Below are 18,501 nucleotides of genomic sequence, written 5' to 3'. Positions count from 1 at the left end.
CCGATTGGATGTGGCCCTGACAATTTTCCAACTGGCTTGTTGGACAAGTCAAACAAAAGAGCAACTTTTGTTGAGCTTGTAACAGGAACACCCACAGCTTGAAATTTGGCCAATTCAGCAAGCTGTCTTAAGGGACTCAATAGATGGTGCACATCAAATTAGGAGAAAGAGAAAGTAGGTATCACAGAACTATTCACACATGCACCTTTTATTCCTGCCAACAATAATTTATATTCATTGTGACAGATTTTATCCATGGATGGAGGAATCTGTGTTGGCGACTTTTATATTCAAGCAGGTGTGATATTTGTGGCTGCAAAAAAGTGACTATAGCTGATAGAATGTAGTCACTGTGCAGCCAACAATTTTCCACCTGATTTCATTGTTTAATTAAACCGTTTGTTAAGCTAGGTGGTGCAAACAGGACCTCCCATAGCTCAAATTTAGACGATTCACCAAGGAGATGAGACGCCTTTCATTGGGGAGTTGCAGCTACTTTACTGTTCCATTACTGCCTGGGTCAGTTTTTTGGCCAACCTTTACTTGAATGGAGAAACAAAGGTGAGGTACTTGCTGTACTGTCTAGTAAAGTGGGTGAATGTCAAGAGAGGCTCAACAGAATTGCCTATCTTGGTAAGTGAAGCCATTCCACAGCCACAGTCAATGAAAAAGTCCTTGCCCATTAGACCTCCCTTCTAATGTATTTAGTCCGAAATGGCTTATGCCTAGAGGGCAGAGCAGGAAGGATACGGCTTGAGAGCGGAGGAGACTTTCAACATATACTCTGTTCATTCATGCAAATTACTTGTATATTTACCTTGTCGCTTGGTGTTCAACATCAACCTCCAGTATCCACACAATTTCATCCAATTTCTGGTGGATCGGACAAATTTCGAGCTGTATGTGGACCTCTTGGCATTTTTGGTGAAAATTGTGCAGCTAAAACGGTGACTGCATCCAATCAACTGCAGGCACTGTTTGGGTATTCTGGCCGCCACTGTTGTCAGAACATTCTTGCATGGGAAATTTCGTGATATTTAGCGAGGATGGGGGAATCTATTTCTTAATTAGTATGGCCTCCAGCCTTAGCTGGACTAATCTTTTTATTGTATCATTTTTTTTTTCTTTTTTATGTGAAGAAATATCAACGCACCAAAGATTCCTCAAAGGGGTCTTTGCAAGTTACTTTCCGGACGAAGGGGCCCTGCGTGGCTCTGAAACTTTGCCGTATGTTTACCATGTGACCTCGAAAATAAAGCTTTGGACCCTTTCGAGGAATCCTTGGTGTGCTGATGACTTTTTGTTCGCTTTTTATAGTGTGCAGTTTCCAGCCTATGGTCATTACAACACCCAGCATTACTGAACAGACATTTTCGTGAGCGTGTGCAAGCGGAATATTGCGTTTTTGACTCTTTTTTTTTTTTTTTTTTTTTTTTTATGTCCCCTAGTTTTCCCATTTTTCTGCTTTAACGTTCACGGGTGTGATTCAATGGTATACACAATACAAGATTCATCACATGAGATCATATCAGAAGACGTCTACTTTAGCAGAGATTAGCTCTCTACTTATATATACATTCTGCATCTGAAAATGTCTCAATATGGTAGATGACGTCTGTGTTACTGCTAGATGGAAGATCCCTTTGGTGCTCATCACCATAACGTATATGGGGCCTGGGTGGGGTGTCGTTTTTTTATTCTTTCTTTGAAGCTTCTGTCTGCTTTCCATATGTAAGAACACTGAAGGCATCTGAGGATGTTTTCTTGATCCAATTATATTCTGTTTGTGTACTTGTGTGGGTGTCAAAGTAGAACTTCAGACCTTTTTCTCAGAATGTCAATGACAATGGTAGTGCTAAAACCATCATATAAAGAACTATGCAAGCTTGACTGCTATTTAGAAGTATCTAGCGGTAATTTTTTTTGTGTGATATATTCCATTTATATTTTGAAATAAGTATGTAAGGGTTGTTTAACAGTTCATGGGGGAATTGAAAGTGGTATAGAGAATCTATGTGGATCCTTTATAGATCCGCTCATAATTTAAAGCACTAATGTCTTTCTAACCAATGATTCATTCACACGGCCAGACAGTGACAATAATCATTATATTGCTACAGACAGGCTGACATGTAGATGTGATCAGCCGTGGACAGGAAGATAAATCGGTGACGGGCTGACAGGTGCCACAGTGGTTCACATGTAGCCACACATCCAGCGGTTAGGGACAGATAAGGACAATGTCTGCATCCAGGACTTGTTAGCCTATCATTGATTTCTACAGGTTCCCTGTCCACAACTGATCAATCACCTGTCAGCCTAACCATATGTTGATTGTTGCTTCTAATCGGCCATTTAACGAGTGTTAACATTGCCTCTGCTGCACTGAAATCCCAAGCAGTGTTGTCGGCTCTGCCTGAGTTTTTCCACTTGGACTAGAAAACACGTCCCCTGATGCTATGGCGATGATACAGGTAGGTGCTCTGTTGTTCGTTCAACAGAAGAGAACTGGGCAGGGATGACTTGGGAATTCTGTGCTTTTGCACAGCAGGAGTTTCCATCACAGAGGATTTCCCCAAGACAGGAAGTGAAGGGTTATCTTGCCATGGTCAGACAGACAGCAAAAATACCCTGATTGGAAATTTTACCCTTTCTTACTATATTGAAAACTAGGGGGTGACCGATTTTCGGTGCAGCTAATTATCGGGGGGGGGTGTATTCACATTTTTCAAAGTATCGTTCAGAAACGTACTGATATTGCTTCAGCGAATTGTACCGGGGTAATGTGTGCTGCTGCAGGCATCGCCCCGGTACTGTTCTTTAGAGCGGATGGTCGGCTTTCTTGTAATAACCAATGCGGCTAAGTAGCTGTTCAGCTGTTATTACAAGCAGCAGGACATTCCCCTCCCTCCCCCTCGCCCGGGTCTCCCATCCCACCGGGATGCCCGAGCGACCAGCTGGTGTATCCGTGGACTGGCCAGAGGCCCCGAACAAAGCCAGAATCGGCTTTGACTGGATCTAGTAACCCGGAAATGATGTCATGACATCCCTTTTCGGTTTACTAGCATCCTAAATGCACCGGTTTAAAAAATAAAAGAAAAATCTAAATTATTCAAAAACCTCGATCTTGGTATTCTGAATACTTTCAAGTGCAGAGAAGGGGTTTGGGGTCTTATAGACCCCATATCTCTCCATAAAGAGTACCTGTCTATTACTGTCACGGCATGTTTACATGCCTTGTGACAGCAATAAAGTGATTAAAAAAAGAGGACAGTGTAAAAATAAAAACTTGAAATGTACAGAATATCAGCACCTGCTATCGACCTGAAAGGCAGCCGGAAAATCAGCATCGGCCCTGAAAAAACTATATTGGTTGACCCCTATTGAAAACCATAATAAAAGTAATGGAAAAAAGATGGTGTGAAAGGTACCCTAATATTTTAATTGGCTTCTTTTGGATCTGTAAACAATTTGTAATTGGTTGTTTTTTTTTTTTGTGTACAAATTTTTTGCATATGACTAGTATAAATATGGCCAGTTATCAGAAACTGACCTGTGACCATTTACAATTTCACTGTTTTTTTTTAGTGTGCCCTCACACTGGGGTGCATGTGTTGTGACTGAGCATGTTTGGCCCCCAAAGTCCAGTTCATCTGACCTAGTGTTATCGCTCCGTACCATGCTCAGACTCGGAGTACTGTGCCCTGGCCCGCTTGCAAGAGGTGGTCTAGGGCACAATTCAGTTGGACTGCATCTATGTGATCGCTAACTGTTCCCCAGCCAGGGAACACAAATTTTGGAGCAGATTAGATCCATTTGTGCTCCCACTGGTAGTAAGAGTACAGATGACACAAGCGTGCTTGGCTTGGGTCTAGTACAGTGTGAGAGTGCAGGAAGTGTGCATGAGCCCAGCACAATGTGAATGCAGACCAGTGGGGTGGTAGGGATGGGGGACAACCGTGCCTATTGTGATTACACCCTTAAAAATGCATGCAGTTTAGAAAATTGGATTACCCAGAAAAGGGTGGAGATGTCCTTGGGCAATTGCTGTCCAACAATGTTTCACCTTAACTGTGAGTGCCTGTTTTTACTATGGTATAGCACCATATCGCCTCGTGTCCTGCATGTTGGATTACACAGCTGCTAATGTTCCAGCAGAAAGCTCATATAGCATATTATATGGATCAGGCTGCCCATAAAGGATTATTCTATTTTGGGCCTCCCCAGGGGGCTAATTACAAGCTCTTGTCATGTCAGAAGTACTTGACTCAGAGACTTTCTCACTGGTATGCAAGCATTCATGATCTGGGCCATTCTACAAACCAAGCAGATGTGTGGATGTTCCTTCTTATGGAGAATGGAATATCCCAAGCTATCACCCAAGCCACAATTACGAGAGCTCATATACATAAAATGTGGGTCTGGCAGGTGTTGAGTCCCTTTTCCTTGCTGTTGCTTTGACCTGTGCTTGTACAGCAGCACAAGGGCCCTCTAAAACGTAGGGGTTCATTTACCTTCGATGTGTATCAGGCAGATGTTGGGCCCCCTTCCTTTTGGTCTGTGCTCACATATGAACAAATGGGCCCTCTAGAATTTAGGGTCCCATTTACCTTGGCGGTGGATCAGGCAGCTGTTCAGTCCCCTTTCTTTTGGTCTGTGCTCACATATGAACACAAGGGTCCTCTAGAATTTAGGGGCCCATTTACCATAGATGTGGATCAGGCAGGTGTTGGGTCCCATTCCTGCTGTCACTTTGGCCTGTGATTGCACAAGGGTCTATTGCTGACCCCGTCCCCAAATGATCTGAGATCAAGCTAATTTCAAGGTGAACAGTAATATTGGCTGGAAAAATCTGGCCTAAAGATGATTGGCCGGGAGAGACACTAGGGAGAACCTTATGTGCAGAACATCTTTGCTCTTATTGCTTCTGTCACCTAAACAGAAACATGTGTATATGTGACTGTTCATTAGAAACCAGGCCAGCGATTCCTGGGGTGTGGCCCCATAGTAAGCCGCATGTGTCATACAGATTTAAGTGCTGACTCCTCTAGACCTTGAAGTTGGTGTAATGCAGAGAAGGAATATAGAATTACCACATATACGATTTGGTGTCTAAGCAAATCCATACTTGTTTATCTGATTGTTAATTCTGCAGAAAGTGAAAATCTAAATTTGCATTTTTGTCTTTTTTAATAATAGCAATTGTAACGTTTTAAATCCAAACGATAAGAAAACCTAAGACACTTTATTTTAGTTATTTATTCATTCATTTCCCTGTGAAGTTGTAGGCTCAGACTATGACTGTCTGGACCCAGAAAAAAAATGGGTTGAATGATGCCGACTGTCAATAAACCCAAAAGACCAAGGGCATCTAGTGGCAAAGAAAAGTAATGCAGGGGACAGCTCCAAATTGAGGATTATTACAGCAAATGCTGCTTTTTATCTTCTTGATGGGTTATTATTTTTTTGGTCTGAATGTCTGCTATAAGTCATTTGTTAATATTTATGCAAAATGAGAATTTTAAATGTAAAAGAGTGAGTGAAGTATTGTCCAATAAAATGGGGGGACATTATAAAAAAGCGCTCCCTGTTGCTTATAGACTGAATGTGATGAAGAAAGCCAAACCTAATCTGCAAGTGACCCTGAAAATTCTAATTTTCTTCCAAAATTCTTCTAATATGTTCCCAGCTATGCAGTTCTATGCATGGCAGTATCTTTAGATTAAGAATTGAGTAGATGTGAGTCATGGTGGGGTTATTTGCGCTATGTTATAGTGAGTCATGGTACATTGAATCCCAAGACTGTACCACAGATATGTTTCTGATAAGTATTAAACCTAAAAGGGTGGTGGATGGCATTTTTACATGAATACTTATAAGACCATGTATTTTTATTAGTCCTCTGACTGTATTTATAGAAAAATGACGCACAGGGTAGGGATACTTTTAGGGAGCTAGCGCTTCATTACAGTGATTGGAAAATTTTAAAAAAATGGGTATATTTAGAAGTTAGGTGAAGGGAAGGCATTGGGGGAAAAAAAACCGCTGGAAGACATAACCAAGCCAGGTGCAACATGAGCCCCAGCAGGGTGTGGGTACAGTATGGAATGTTGAAGTGTTGGGGAACTATATAAGAGAATAAATTAAAGTCTGATGAATAGAGGAGGTCCTGTTAGGTTAGGGAGCTCATCTTTGATTGTATAAACAAATGGCAACCACCCCAACCTATAACTGGCCTTTTCAGCAAGGAGTACAAAATTCCCAGCTTGCTTACCAGCCAGGTTGCAACAAACCAAATGAACCCTAACAGTTGATGTTCAAACAAGGTTTAGTTTGCACACATTTGCAAATGCATGCGTAAGCTGCAGCTGCCACTTCATGGCACCCCAGTGTCCTGCAGTTAGAGCTGCACGATTCTGACCAAAATGAGAATCACAATTTTTTTTGCTTTGAACAAAAAGATCATGATTCTCGCGGTGTCAAATCTTTCACATTATACAAAAAGTAATTTGGCTAACTTGACTGGTTAGTGTTTTTTTTTTTTTTTTTTTTCCCAATTCATTAAAGTGTAACTCTTTTTTTCCCCAAAAATTGCATTTGAAGAACTGCTGCGCAAATACAGTGTGACATAAAATATTGCAACAACCACCATTTTATTCTCTAGGGTCTCTACAAAAAAAAAAAAATTATATACAGTGCCTTGCGAAAGTATTGAGCCCCCCTTGAACTTTTCAACCTTTTGCCACATTTCAGGCTTCAAACATAAAGCTATAAAATTTTTATTTTTTGTGAAGAATCACCAACAAGTGGGACACAATTGTGAAGTGGAACGAAATCTATTGGATTTTTGAAACTTTTTTAACTAATAAAAAAATGAAAAGTGGGGCGTGCAAAATTATTCGGCCCCCTTGCGTTAATACTTTATAGAGCCAACTTTTGCTGCGATTACAGCTGCAAGTCACTTGGGGTATGTCTCTATCAGTTTTGCACATCGAGAGACTGAAATTCTTGCCCATTCTTCCTTGCAAAACAGCTAGAGTTCAGTGAGGTTGGATGGAGAGCGTTTGTGAACAGCAGTTTTCAGCTCTTTCCACAGATTCTCGATTGGGTTCAGGTCTGGACTTTGACTTGGCCATTCTAGCACCTGGATACGTTTATTTGTGAACTATTCCTTTGTAGATTTTGCTGTATGTTTGGGATCATTGTCTTGTTGGAAGATAAATCTCCGTCCCAGTTTCAGGTCTTTTGCAGACTCCAACAGGTTTTCATCCAGAATGGTCCTGTATTTGGCTGCATCCATCTTCCCCCCTCAATTTTAACCATCTTCCCTGTCCCCGCTGAAGAAAAGCAGGCCCAAACCATGATGCTGCCACCACCATGTTTGACAGTGGGGATGGTGTGTTGAGGGTGATGAGCTGTATTGCTTTTACGCCAAACATATCGTTTTGCATTGTGGGCAAAAAGTTTGATTTTGGTTTCATCTGACCAGAGCACCTTCTTCCACATGTTTGGTGTGTCTCCCAGGTGGCTTGTGGCAAACTTTAGACAAGACTTTTTATGGATATCTTTGAGAAATGGCTTTCTTCTTGCCACTCTTCCATAAAGGCCAGATTTGTGCAGTGTACGACTGATTGTTGTCCTATGGACAGACTCTCTCACCTCAGCTGTAGTTCTCTGCAGTTCATCCAGAGTGATCATGGGCCTCTTGGCTGCATCTCTGATCAGTCTTCTCCTTGTCTGAGCTGAAAGTTTAGAGGGACGGCCAGGTCTTGGTAGATTTGCAGTGGTCTGATACTCCTTCCATTTCAAAATGATCGCTTGCACAGTGCTCCTTGGGATGTTTAAAGCTTGGGAAATCTTTTTGTATCCAAATCCGGCTTTAAACTTCTCCACAACAGTATTACGGACCTGCCTGGTGTGTTCCTTGGTCTTCATGATGCTCTCTGCGCTTTCAACAGAACCCTGAGACTATCACAGAGCAGGTGCATTTATACAGAGACTTGATTACACACAGGTGGATTTTATTTATCACCATCAGTCATTTAGGACAACATTGGATCATTCAGAGATCCTCGCCGAACTTCTGGAGTGAGTTTGCTGCACTGAAAGTAAAGGGGCCGAATAATTTTGCACGCACCACTTTTCAGTTTTTTATTTGCTAAAAAAGTTTAAAATATCCAATAGATTTCGTTCCACTTCACAATTGTGTTCCACTTGTTGGTGATTCTTCACAAAAAAATTAAAATTTTCAGGCTTCAAACATAAAGATATAAATGTGGCAAAAGGTTGAAAAGTTCAAGGGGGCCGAACACTTTCGCAAGGCACTGTATATATGTGTGTGTGTGTATGTGTGTGTGTATGTGTATGTGTATGTGTATGTGTATGTGTGTGTTTGGGGGTTCTAAGTAATTTTCTAGCAAAAAAAACAACAAATGATTTAACTTGAAACCAACAAATGTCAGAAAAAGGTTTAGTGTGTAAGTGGTTAAACTTCCCTCATTTACACACCAAGGTGTATTCCTTTGATCTAAAGGACAAATCGTTACAATGTTTATACTTCCACTGCTAAAGAATGTTGTGATTTCTTTTTTTTTTTCCTTTCTTTTGACAGCTGTCGGCTGCAGCAGAGCAGACAATTCTCTGCATAGAAAGAATCAGAAAATACTTTGTCGAGATCGCAAGGGATAAAATATCACGATAACGATTCTTAATGATTAATCGTGCAGCTCTAACTGCAGTCCTAACTTTATAGTTTTGAGAGTCTCCTGAGTTGGAGTACATATATATTCATGGATAGATTAAGGGCAGGAGGGAGCCCACACATCCTTATAGGTACATGGACGCACTGAACACCCAGCAATAGCACAGTGGCAGTGAAGGTATCCAGTCCCCTCACCAATTACCAACAGTACAAACAAATGGCAACCACCCCAACCTATAACTGGCCTTTGCAGCAAGGCGTACATGGAAGGGCGGCACATGTAAAAAAAAAAAGGAAACAAAAATTCCCAGCTCACTTGCCAGCCTGCAATAAACCTAATCTACCCTGTCTAACTGTTCACGTTAAAACCAAAGGGTTTAGCTTGCACACATTTGTAAATCCTCAAGCTCATCTTTTATTATGCTCCATTCATTTACATGTTGTGTCCACAAATAACATTCTGGGAATAAAATTCACCATGAACTTTAGAAGTGTGTAGGGATTGTCCATCTGTCTTCTAGATGTTCTGAGTAAGAATGGCTCTGCCGAGCATACAAGGTTTTTTAGATCTTTGAGAGGATGCAGTAGAAGGATGGCCCCTGGCTTATCTGTGGGCACCAATAGTCATTGGTCATGCATTCTTGCCTGTCCTAATGCTTGTTCTCCCCTGGTAGACCCTGAATGGACCTTCTCAAGACTACGTACAAACTACATTTCCCTTTATTTGCCTTCTGCTATCTGTTGGGTCCCTTTGATTAGTAAAAAATTAAGGTTTCAAAATCATTGTTAAATAGTCAGACATTACACATGAAAGCACCCAAGTTTTAGTTTTGTATGAGGGCATTCGGTATAGTTTGCATCTTCTCACTATGCTTGCTTGGGTTTTCTCTGGGTAATCCAGTTTCCTCCCACATTCCAAAAGACATGCTGGTGGGTGAATCGACTGAATTTGACAAAGTGCTCTGGAAAAAACGCAATCAAGCTTATCAGACATGGTTCCCAGAGAATAGCTGAGAGTTGTAATCAACATGCTGGTAGGTTCATTGGCCTCTGTCAAAACTGGCCCTATTATGTGTGCACAAATTGGCTATGCACATTTGCTGTTACATTCTGAATACCGGTTCCAAGTAATTGAGAAGGGTTGAGGAAAGTTCTGGTAACCTACCTCTTTTTGCAAGGCAAATTCTATGGATAAAGGCCATCAGACATAGACATGGTGCCCAGAGAATAGCCAAGAGTCCGATACAACATGCTGGTAGGTTAATTGACTCCTGTCTAAAATGGCACAAATTGGTTATGTGTCAGACAGCTGGGAGCTGGGAAGTAGCATGGATGAGTTTGATGCAACTGAAAACACACACACACACACACACACACACACACACACACACACACACACACACACACACACTTTTAGTTGTACCTTTGGTGGGTTTCTTTCCCAACAAAAAAAATCTCAACCCAGCAGAGACAATCCAAATTCAAACTTTAATTTCCAACATTAATTTTCTGTCTCAAGTTTAGAATGTTTGCTTTGTATTTTTATTGGGCTCAGTAATAAGGGTGGAAGTTGCAAAAAAGAAAAATGAGGTTATGACGCGTAAAGCTTGTTTACACAGTACTAGTACTACAGCATAGATGTTCAGTGACAGTTTGTACAGTTTAGGAATCTGTCACAATGAACATAAATATTTAACAGGAATTAAGGTGTGAGTGCTTGAGGTGATGAACAGTTAGATTTTTTGACACCTACATTTCTGCTCACTCTTCTAATTGGATGTCCTCCAGCCATTGAGTGCCTTAAAATTGCCAGAAATGGTTATAATTTTGCCTAATTGCTACTGAATTGGCTGAGATTTGAGCATTAGGTGGCCTTGTCTGCACCAATCTGCACGACATAAGTCAACTTTTTAATGATGTGTCAAAGGAGCCGAGTGGAAAATTTATTGGCAGAACAGTGACTGCATCCAATGGGATGTAGTCACTGTTCAGATATTCTGGTAGACGTAGGTGCACACTGTCAGAAAACAATAGTTGGCAGAGTAGTCTTTTAGAGGGATCTCATTTAGCCTGCCTGTATGGTAGCTTAGGGTCCATTTACTCCTATCTAAAATGGATTAGAATAGCATTGTTGCTAGTCATCTGTTGTAGTGGCAGAACAGCAGTCAATGGGATGTCCAACAGTGCATGCCACCTATACCTTACCTGATCTTTGTCATCTATCACATTGCACATGTATGTGTCCTGTACATGATATTGAAATCTCGCACATTTAGTTTAAAGTTTGCAGAATCAAAGCTGAAATGGAATACAAGTAAACAGGGTGAACTTCTGATGAATATTGGTTACAGCTCGGAACTTTTCATTACTTGTTTATAGGGCTTGCCCTTTAAAGGGGTCTTTGACAGGACTGCGTTTTTGGAGGACTGCCGAGGAAAGGCCCAGTTATCAATATTTACATGGAGTGGCACCAGTGGAATGCGAGTGTTTTCTGCCAGGGAGTGTTTGACATTTAGCTGTGGAGGTTCTGGAAATAACACTCCAGTAATGGGAAAATCATTTAATTTGTGTATATTTCTATTTGTCCCCTAATGATGAATTGCCGACTGCTGGCTCCCACGATGTCACTGGTTCAAATGAAAACTGAAATATGCTATGTCAGTGCTTATCTGCCTCTTAAGGTTCACCCAGATGTTGCTAGGGGTTCCTTGAGTAATGACAGATTGATCTCAAACCTACAGCATCTACCAATGAAAGGGGGCAATTTCTCATTGATTCAATATAGGAGTCATTTATGCACGGGGGCTTTCTCCACTGACCACCAATGAATCCAAGAGGTAATGGTAAAGGGGTGCTCGTTGAGTAATTCAATCGTAATAAAAAAAATGGAGTAATGAAAATCCAAAATCTTTATTCATCTGATTACAAGCAGGGCAAAGGACAGTCAACACATTATGGGGCTCCCTTTCATCAGGAAATGCAGAATGTTAAATGGACTCAAAGGTACTCCTAAGCAGACTGAGAGGATGTGATATACAACAGTCAGTTCTGGTGTTCAACGTAGAAATGGCTCCAATGTAAGAGGGCATTTATCCACTGACCACCAATGTAAGGGGGCATTTATCCACTGACTACCAATGTAAGGGGGCATTTATCCACTGACCACCAATGTAAGGGGGCATTTATTTACTGACCATCAAGGGGGCAAACAAAGAGAAAAAAGGTGTGACTTTTAATAGAGCAGCAATCTCAGAAATAGAACCATAACTACAAAATGTTGAATAAATAATTGTGTGCAAGAGATTCAAATTCTTTTAAAAACCATCAAACAACGGTATGCCTAATGATACCCTGGATGGAGCATGAAGCTCACCCTGTAGATTCCACCCCTGACAGACCAGAACCAAACATCTATAAATCAAACACTTTACCTAAAGTTTGTGTTTACACAGAATACATAAAGATATAACTTCAACATATAGAGGCTCTGTGTCTGTAGGATGTAGGAAACAGCCCCAACATGTTTTGTGGTAGATTGCTTCTTCAGGAGACCTCAGGGTGTAATGGGTAATTTCTCTACTGACCGCCAATGGAGGTTGGCATCCTCTATTGATCACTATGTAAGGTACTTTCACTTCTTGCATTTAAGCATTCATTTAGGATGTATTGATGATTAGAGCTGCATTCATTTGTATCTTTTATATTTGCCCGAAGTCCCACAGTGACGATGCTTTTGCCTATTCCAGCTCTCAAAGGCCATTGCATAAATGCTCTGACATATGATACATTCATTTCAGTGGAAAGGCAAATAAAATCCTGGAAGCCCTTCAGTTGTACATGGAAAGTAATGAGTCAGAATAGTTTTAGTTATTATTGTGTTAACCCCGTTGATGACCAGCAATGTGTAGAGCAGCTGTGGACGGGAGAAAGGGACAGAACACCTGTAGTGAGTTCCAGTATGTGGATGACATCAACTGGCAGTGCACATAGCCCGAGCCTGAGTCGCCCCAGATTAGCGGGTTTCTGCTTACATGGGACAAAATGTAATCCTTTGTGAGCTCTGCTTCTCACACATCACTGCCGGCTTCTCACATCCACTGGGTAATCAGTTTAGTCCGAGGTGTAATTAGAGACTTTAGCAGAGTGGACATACAGTATCAGTGATGCCCCCCTTGTCGCCCAAATATATAGATAAATTCATATTAATCCACTTGCTGCTATTGTCACCAGAGATTGGTTTATCATTCTTTTTTTTTTTTTTTTTTTTTCATTCTGGGGCTGCAAAATGTGTCATTTTAATGGAACCCAAACTTTCAATTCGCCAAAGTTCTAAAAAACATCAAAAAGATCTTGTCCCATAGAGTCCTGCAGAGGGACCTCCTTGGGGGTCAAAGCTGAAGTTTGTATGCCTCTGGGCTATATGTAGTAATTTAGAACTCAAATTCTAAATTTCTGAATGACCTGAGGAAGGAGCACGCATGCTCCATAACACGTAGCCATGCCCACCTTGCCATGTGGGAGTGACACCCCTTGTGCCTTCCATGCTGACTGGGAAGTCCTGGGTGTCTCCAAAGTAGCAGCACTGCGATTTTTTTTCCACCAGGTGGAAGCGGTACTGGATGGTGTCTTGTTTGCCGATGAGCGTTTTTTTTTTTTTTTGCCCTTTTTTATGTGAGTTGCTATATGTGTTTAGCGCCATCAATTTATGCAGCGCTTTACATTGTACATTCACATCAGTCCCTACCCTCAAGGAGCTTACAATCTAAGGTCCCTAACTCGCATTCATACATACTAGGGACAATTTAGACAGGATCCAATGAACCTACCAGCATGTCTTTGGAGTGTGGGAGGAAACCGGAGTACCCGGAGGAAACCCACGCAGGCACAGGGAGAACATGCAAACTCCAGGCAGGTAGTGTCGTGGTTGGGATTCGAACCAGCGACCCTTCTTACTGCTAGGCAAAAGTGCTCCCCACTACACCACTGTGCCGCCCTAGTGTTAATAAATATGTTTGCTCAGTGTTACTCTCAGAAGGCTTTTCTTTGTCTCCTTTGTGTTGAGAACTCAAACTTTCAAGTTGAGTAGGCCAAAATTTGAGCTGTGAGTGGCTGGGTCAGCACCACCAGGCTTGACCAAACTTGTTTGAAAAATTGAGTGAATTGGGTGGATAATTCTCAGCTGAACAGTAAATACATTCTATCAGATGCTGGCACTGATGGGGTAGTCAGGCAGCCAAGGGTGCTGCAGCTGTCTGAATACACTAACCGATAGAGATTCCTCCATCCACACTGAATGGTTGACTCTAGTAATTGTTCCGCTATAAAGCCCAATTTTACCATCTTCCACTACATTCAAATTTATTTTTAAACTGAAGTAGTGGTCATTTAAAGTTTTATGTAGTACCCAACAAGGAATACCACTCATTTTATACCTTTTGCTCTGTTAACATACCATTGAAAGCCTTTTGTTATAGCTTTAAGTGAAAAAAATAGTATTTTTTGTACTCGCTGTAAAATCCTTTTCTCTGTAATTCATCGACCGACACAGCTCCTCTCTTAGCCATTGGGTTGTATACCTTACCTCTAGGAGAATACTAGGCAAAGTTGTAATACCCTTAGGTATCAACCCTCCTGCCTCCTAGCAGAACTCAGTACGTCAACAAGCAGTATAACTTAAAGAAAAAAGGAGGGACGGGTGCTGTGTCGGTCGGTGAATTACAGAGAAAAGGATTTTACGGCGAGTACAAAAAACCCTATTTTCTCTTATATTCACCGACCGACACAGCTCCTCTCTTAGCCATTGGGACATCCCCAAGCAGTGCCAAAACGAGGGGTGGGAAAAACGGCATAAACACTTCATCCACCGTGGCAAGTGGGAACAAGTGAAACTTTACCCACAAAAAAGAACAGTGCGTGGAGAAATCCACCACAAAATCAGGGAACCCTCAACAGGAGTGACTGCCCACAACCGCACATAAAAACTGCGGCATGTAATGCAACAGTGCATTAACTTAAAGGTACTGTGTTTTTAATCGAAAAAAACAGGAAAAAAAAAGGTAAACTATTGCATATTCAATTGCAACTATACAGCCACCTGCCAACTTTGCGGCCAAAAACAGGCATCAGCCGATGCACTGACATCTACCTTGTAGAACTTGGTAAACGTGTAGACAGAGGACCAGATCGCCACCATACACACCTGAGCGATAGACGATTGGTGTCAGAAAGCCCAAGACATTCCGATTGCCCTTGTGGAGTGGGCCGTAACCTGAAAGAGGGGCACCTGCCCCTTTAAGGCGTAGGCTTGTACTACAATCTGTCTGATCCCCCTGGAAACGGTGGCTGAGACCGCCTTGCCTTTCTTGGAACCAGCTACCGAAACAAACAGCGACTCTGACTTCCGAAAGGGAGCAGTGGTAGACAAATACACTTTTAGAGCCCGACCCATGCCCAAAGCGTGAAGGGCCACCTCCTTAGGGTGCTTTTGTCCTAGGACAGAGAGATGGTAACACCATGTCCTCATTAATGTGAAAAGCCGCGACCACCTTCGGTAGAAAGGACGGTTGCGAACGCAACACCACCTTATCCTTATGGATAACCAGATAAGGCGACTTGCAAGACAAGGTCGCCAGTTCCGAGACCCTCCTGGCCGATGTGATGGCCACTAGAAAGACCACTTTCTGAAAAAGCGTCAACAGGAGAACACCCTGATATTTTTAAGCGGCGGATTTTGAAGCGCCGATAACACCAGGTTCAAATCCCATGGGGGTAACGGTGGACGCACCAGAGGGACTACATGACAGACTCCCTGAACAAAGGTACTCACTATGAGTGAGACACCAGGGGTCGCTGAAAGACAGTCAAAGCTGAAACTTGCCCTCTAAGCCCTTGTACACACGGTCAGAGATTCTGACAACCAAGGGGATAGCTGCAACCTGCACACGCTCAATGGCCGGACTGGGGAGACTACAAGGATAAGTGAACCAGCCTGTCACCCAGCCGGCTGTTGATAGAAGATCACAGGATCATTCATCTTGCACAAAAAGCCAAGCTTCTGCCTAAAAAAACAGGGACCTATGGGCCCGCAGGGTTCCTAGGTCTTTCTCCTTCACTAGGCAGTTCTGCTAGCAGGCAGGAGTGTTGATGCCTAAGGGACCACCCCCATGAGTGGAACAGAGTTCTGAGTGTTGTATTACAACTTTGCCTAGTATTCTTCTAGAGGTAAGGTATACAACACAATGGCTAAGAGAGGAGCTGTGTTGGTCGGTGAATATAGAAAAAAAAGAGAAAAAAAATACCTGTTGATCCTGGCAGAAGTATGGTGCTGTTCTGTGCACCTTGTCTCAAGTGGTTATCAAGCCTGACCAGTTTGCCTCTGTTGACTAAAAAATACTTTTTCCCTATGTTTACGGAGGGAGGTGGTCTGTAGTCTTGACGCACTTTGTCCTAGGGTGACAGTGCTGCTGCTCCGTAGATATAGTACAGTGAGTGAGCGTTGTCACCCTAGCACAAATGTGATTTTTTTTTTATTCAACCAGTCACATAGTGAAGTGGGGCACCAACTGTAGCTGGTTCTCACTGCTGAATGGCACCCATGTTTTGACACGTGAGCATGGTTCTATACAGCATTCCACTATGCACAGTCTGTGTGATGACCTACCCCCAGGGGAAGTAGCAGCTCATTGAGAGCCTGCACTCATGGGAAGGGGTTGTGCTGACACGGTGTCTTTAAACCCAGAAGTGGAGTGGTAACTAACAGCAGAGGAGGACCTGCAGGAAAGAGCTGTAGCATGGAGAGGATGAGTAGTACTACTTTGGGCTGCTGGATGTGGACTTAAAATTAGAACCCCAGGCAAACATATAAAATTAGCATTTTAATTTTTGATGCTATGATTGTTTAATAACAGAATTGTATTTACAGGCAGGGCACTTTTTGGTGTCTATGGGCACCTAAACATTTAACAGAAAAATGGTTCATGTCTCCTTCACGCTGTTATGTATTGGTTAAAAATCATCTGCATCGATCTGTATGATTTAGTATGGTCTTAACAGAAAAACTTGCTTAGCTTTGAAAATGGAAATGTGTTCTAACTTCTACCTATGTTGTGTTTTCTTTGCAGAACATACAAGGAAACTCTTAGCAGAGTTCGGGAAGATTTATGAGGAGCAGTATGGAGTGGCACTGTTCAACAGTGTACGCTATGAGATTGAAGGGAACGGAGGACCACAGACGCAGCTACTACATCGCAAGGTAGGCGATGGCTCATGTCTTGCACTCCATTTCTGTGATTGTGGGACTCATGATTGAAGATAGAACGGACGTCGCCCAAAGGAGCCAGTGATATTCTCCCTTTGATCCTCATATACTGCATGAGACCAGAAAGGAATAATCTGATAGGCTGCGAAGAATAATGAGAACAGTTCTTTTGAGTAGACCTGAAACAAATAGGGAGGCCGCTGTTTCTGTGCTCCTTCTGAAGAGAATTTCCTGCCCGCTTTGCTGCTCCAGAGGCTTTGATTGGCTTTGATCCTTATATTTTTCAAGCATGCAGATCAGAAAAGTCCAAAATTTCTGCATAGTGTTCATAACTAGCAAGGGATAAACTTGGGTTTTGTTTGCACACCAAAGTTAGCTGTATTGCTGGGCTTAATGACGACATTGACCTAATATGGCCATGTAGTCCTATTCTGTCAATGATCTCTCCAGCATCCCCACACTTTTGTTATGCGCAGCTGCAGGTTGGGGAATATCCTACCCGCAGTTTATTGGGCCGGCAAGGATGCAATCATATAACAACTTCCCACGAGTTTGGGAAACCTGGATTTGAACTGAGTTCAGATCCAAACGCAGCTCATCCCTAGTGACTAGATTGGAAGGCATTGAAGAGACATTAGATCCATATGACGACCAGACAGTACCAAGATTGGTGGAGTTTGCACATCTGCATGTATAATGACTAAGTACAAAAATGACAGCTGCTGTTACTAGACTATGTGATTTATTTTTTTATTTTTAGTTACACATAAATATAGGCAAAATATAGGCAAAATTTTCATTAATCTGAGATTTGGATGTATCTGAATCACAATAGTTTAAAATTTTAACAAATCCAAATAATTTATAATGAAAACAACTAATTCAGTTGTTTCATTCATAACTAATGACCCAAATTGATTCAGATCCATTAATTTTTATTCAAGTGAGCGTAACGTGAATTTGAATTAGACATTGCAATAAATACAGTAAAGTATACAAGTGAAATAAGCTGGTTCCTACTTATTGTGTTTGGGTTCCATGAAGATGGATCCATTAGTATCGCCTAATCATAACAAATGAATCCAAATCTTCCAAAAAAAGTTCTGAAAAATATATCGATTATATTATTATATATAATAAATCGATTTAGAACGACGAATAAATGAAGCAAATGCCAAAAAATGAATCGTTCGAACATGATTACAACAAAATTATTAAAGTGTTTAACTCTCCCAAAAATATTGATCCTGTTTCTTTAAAGCATATTGTACAACACAGTGCTTGTGCTGTGTAATTTGGCCCTCTGTATCACCTGAAATAACTGGCTGATCCTGCCAGTTTCTGCCCTCAGTGTACGCTGACTCCGATTATATCAGAGCTGCTGAGCCCTGACACAGTTGTCGGCCTATGTGCCTTTGTCAGCAGCAGCCTACTTTCTGTGTCTCCTCTGTCCTCTCCCCTCCCTGCTTGTCAGCTTCCCAATCCTCTTCTCCTACTCTGAAAAAGTGTTTTTCTTCTATAGTTCCATCTACTATACAATATG

The 18,501-nt window shown here is 41.8% G+C and overlaps 1 protein-coding gene across 1 annotated transcript in view; it reads left to right on the top strand.

Annotated features, from left to right (window-relative positions):
- Positions 1–18,501, top strand: part of NIBAN2 (niban apoptosis regulator 2) — a 139,864-nt gene that overhangs the window by 74,253 nt on the left and 47,110 nt on the right. The window contains exon 3 of the mRNA XM_077479034.1: positions 16,822–16,952. Within this exon, the coding sequence (XP_077335160.1) occupies positions 16,822–16,952 (131 nt within the window). The remainder of the gene's footprint in view (positions 1–16,821; positions 16,953–18,501) is intronic.

Source organism: Lithobates pipiens, unplaced genomic scaffold (assembly GCF_037356315.1).
Source record: "Lithobates pipiens isolate NorthernLeopardFrog02 unplaced genomic scaffold, aLitPip1_a1.2 Scaffold_1, whole genome shotgun sequence".
Classification (NCBI taxonomy): Eukaryota; Metazoa; Chordata; class Amphibia; order Anura; family Ranidae; genus Lithobates; species Lithobates pipiens.
Note: the sequence above shows the minus strand (reverse complement) of the source record. Positions and strands in the feature narration are given on the sequence as shown.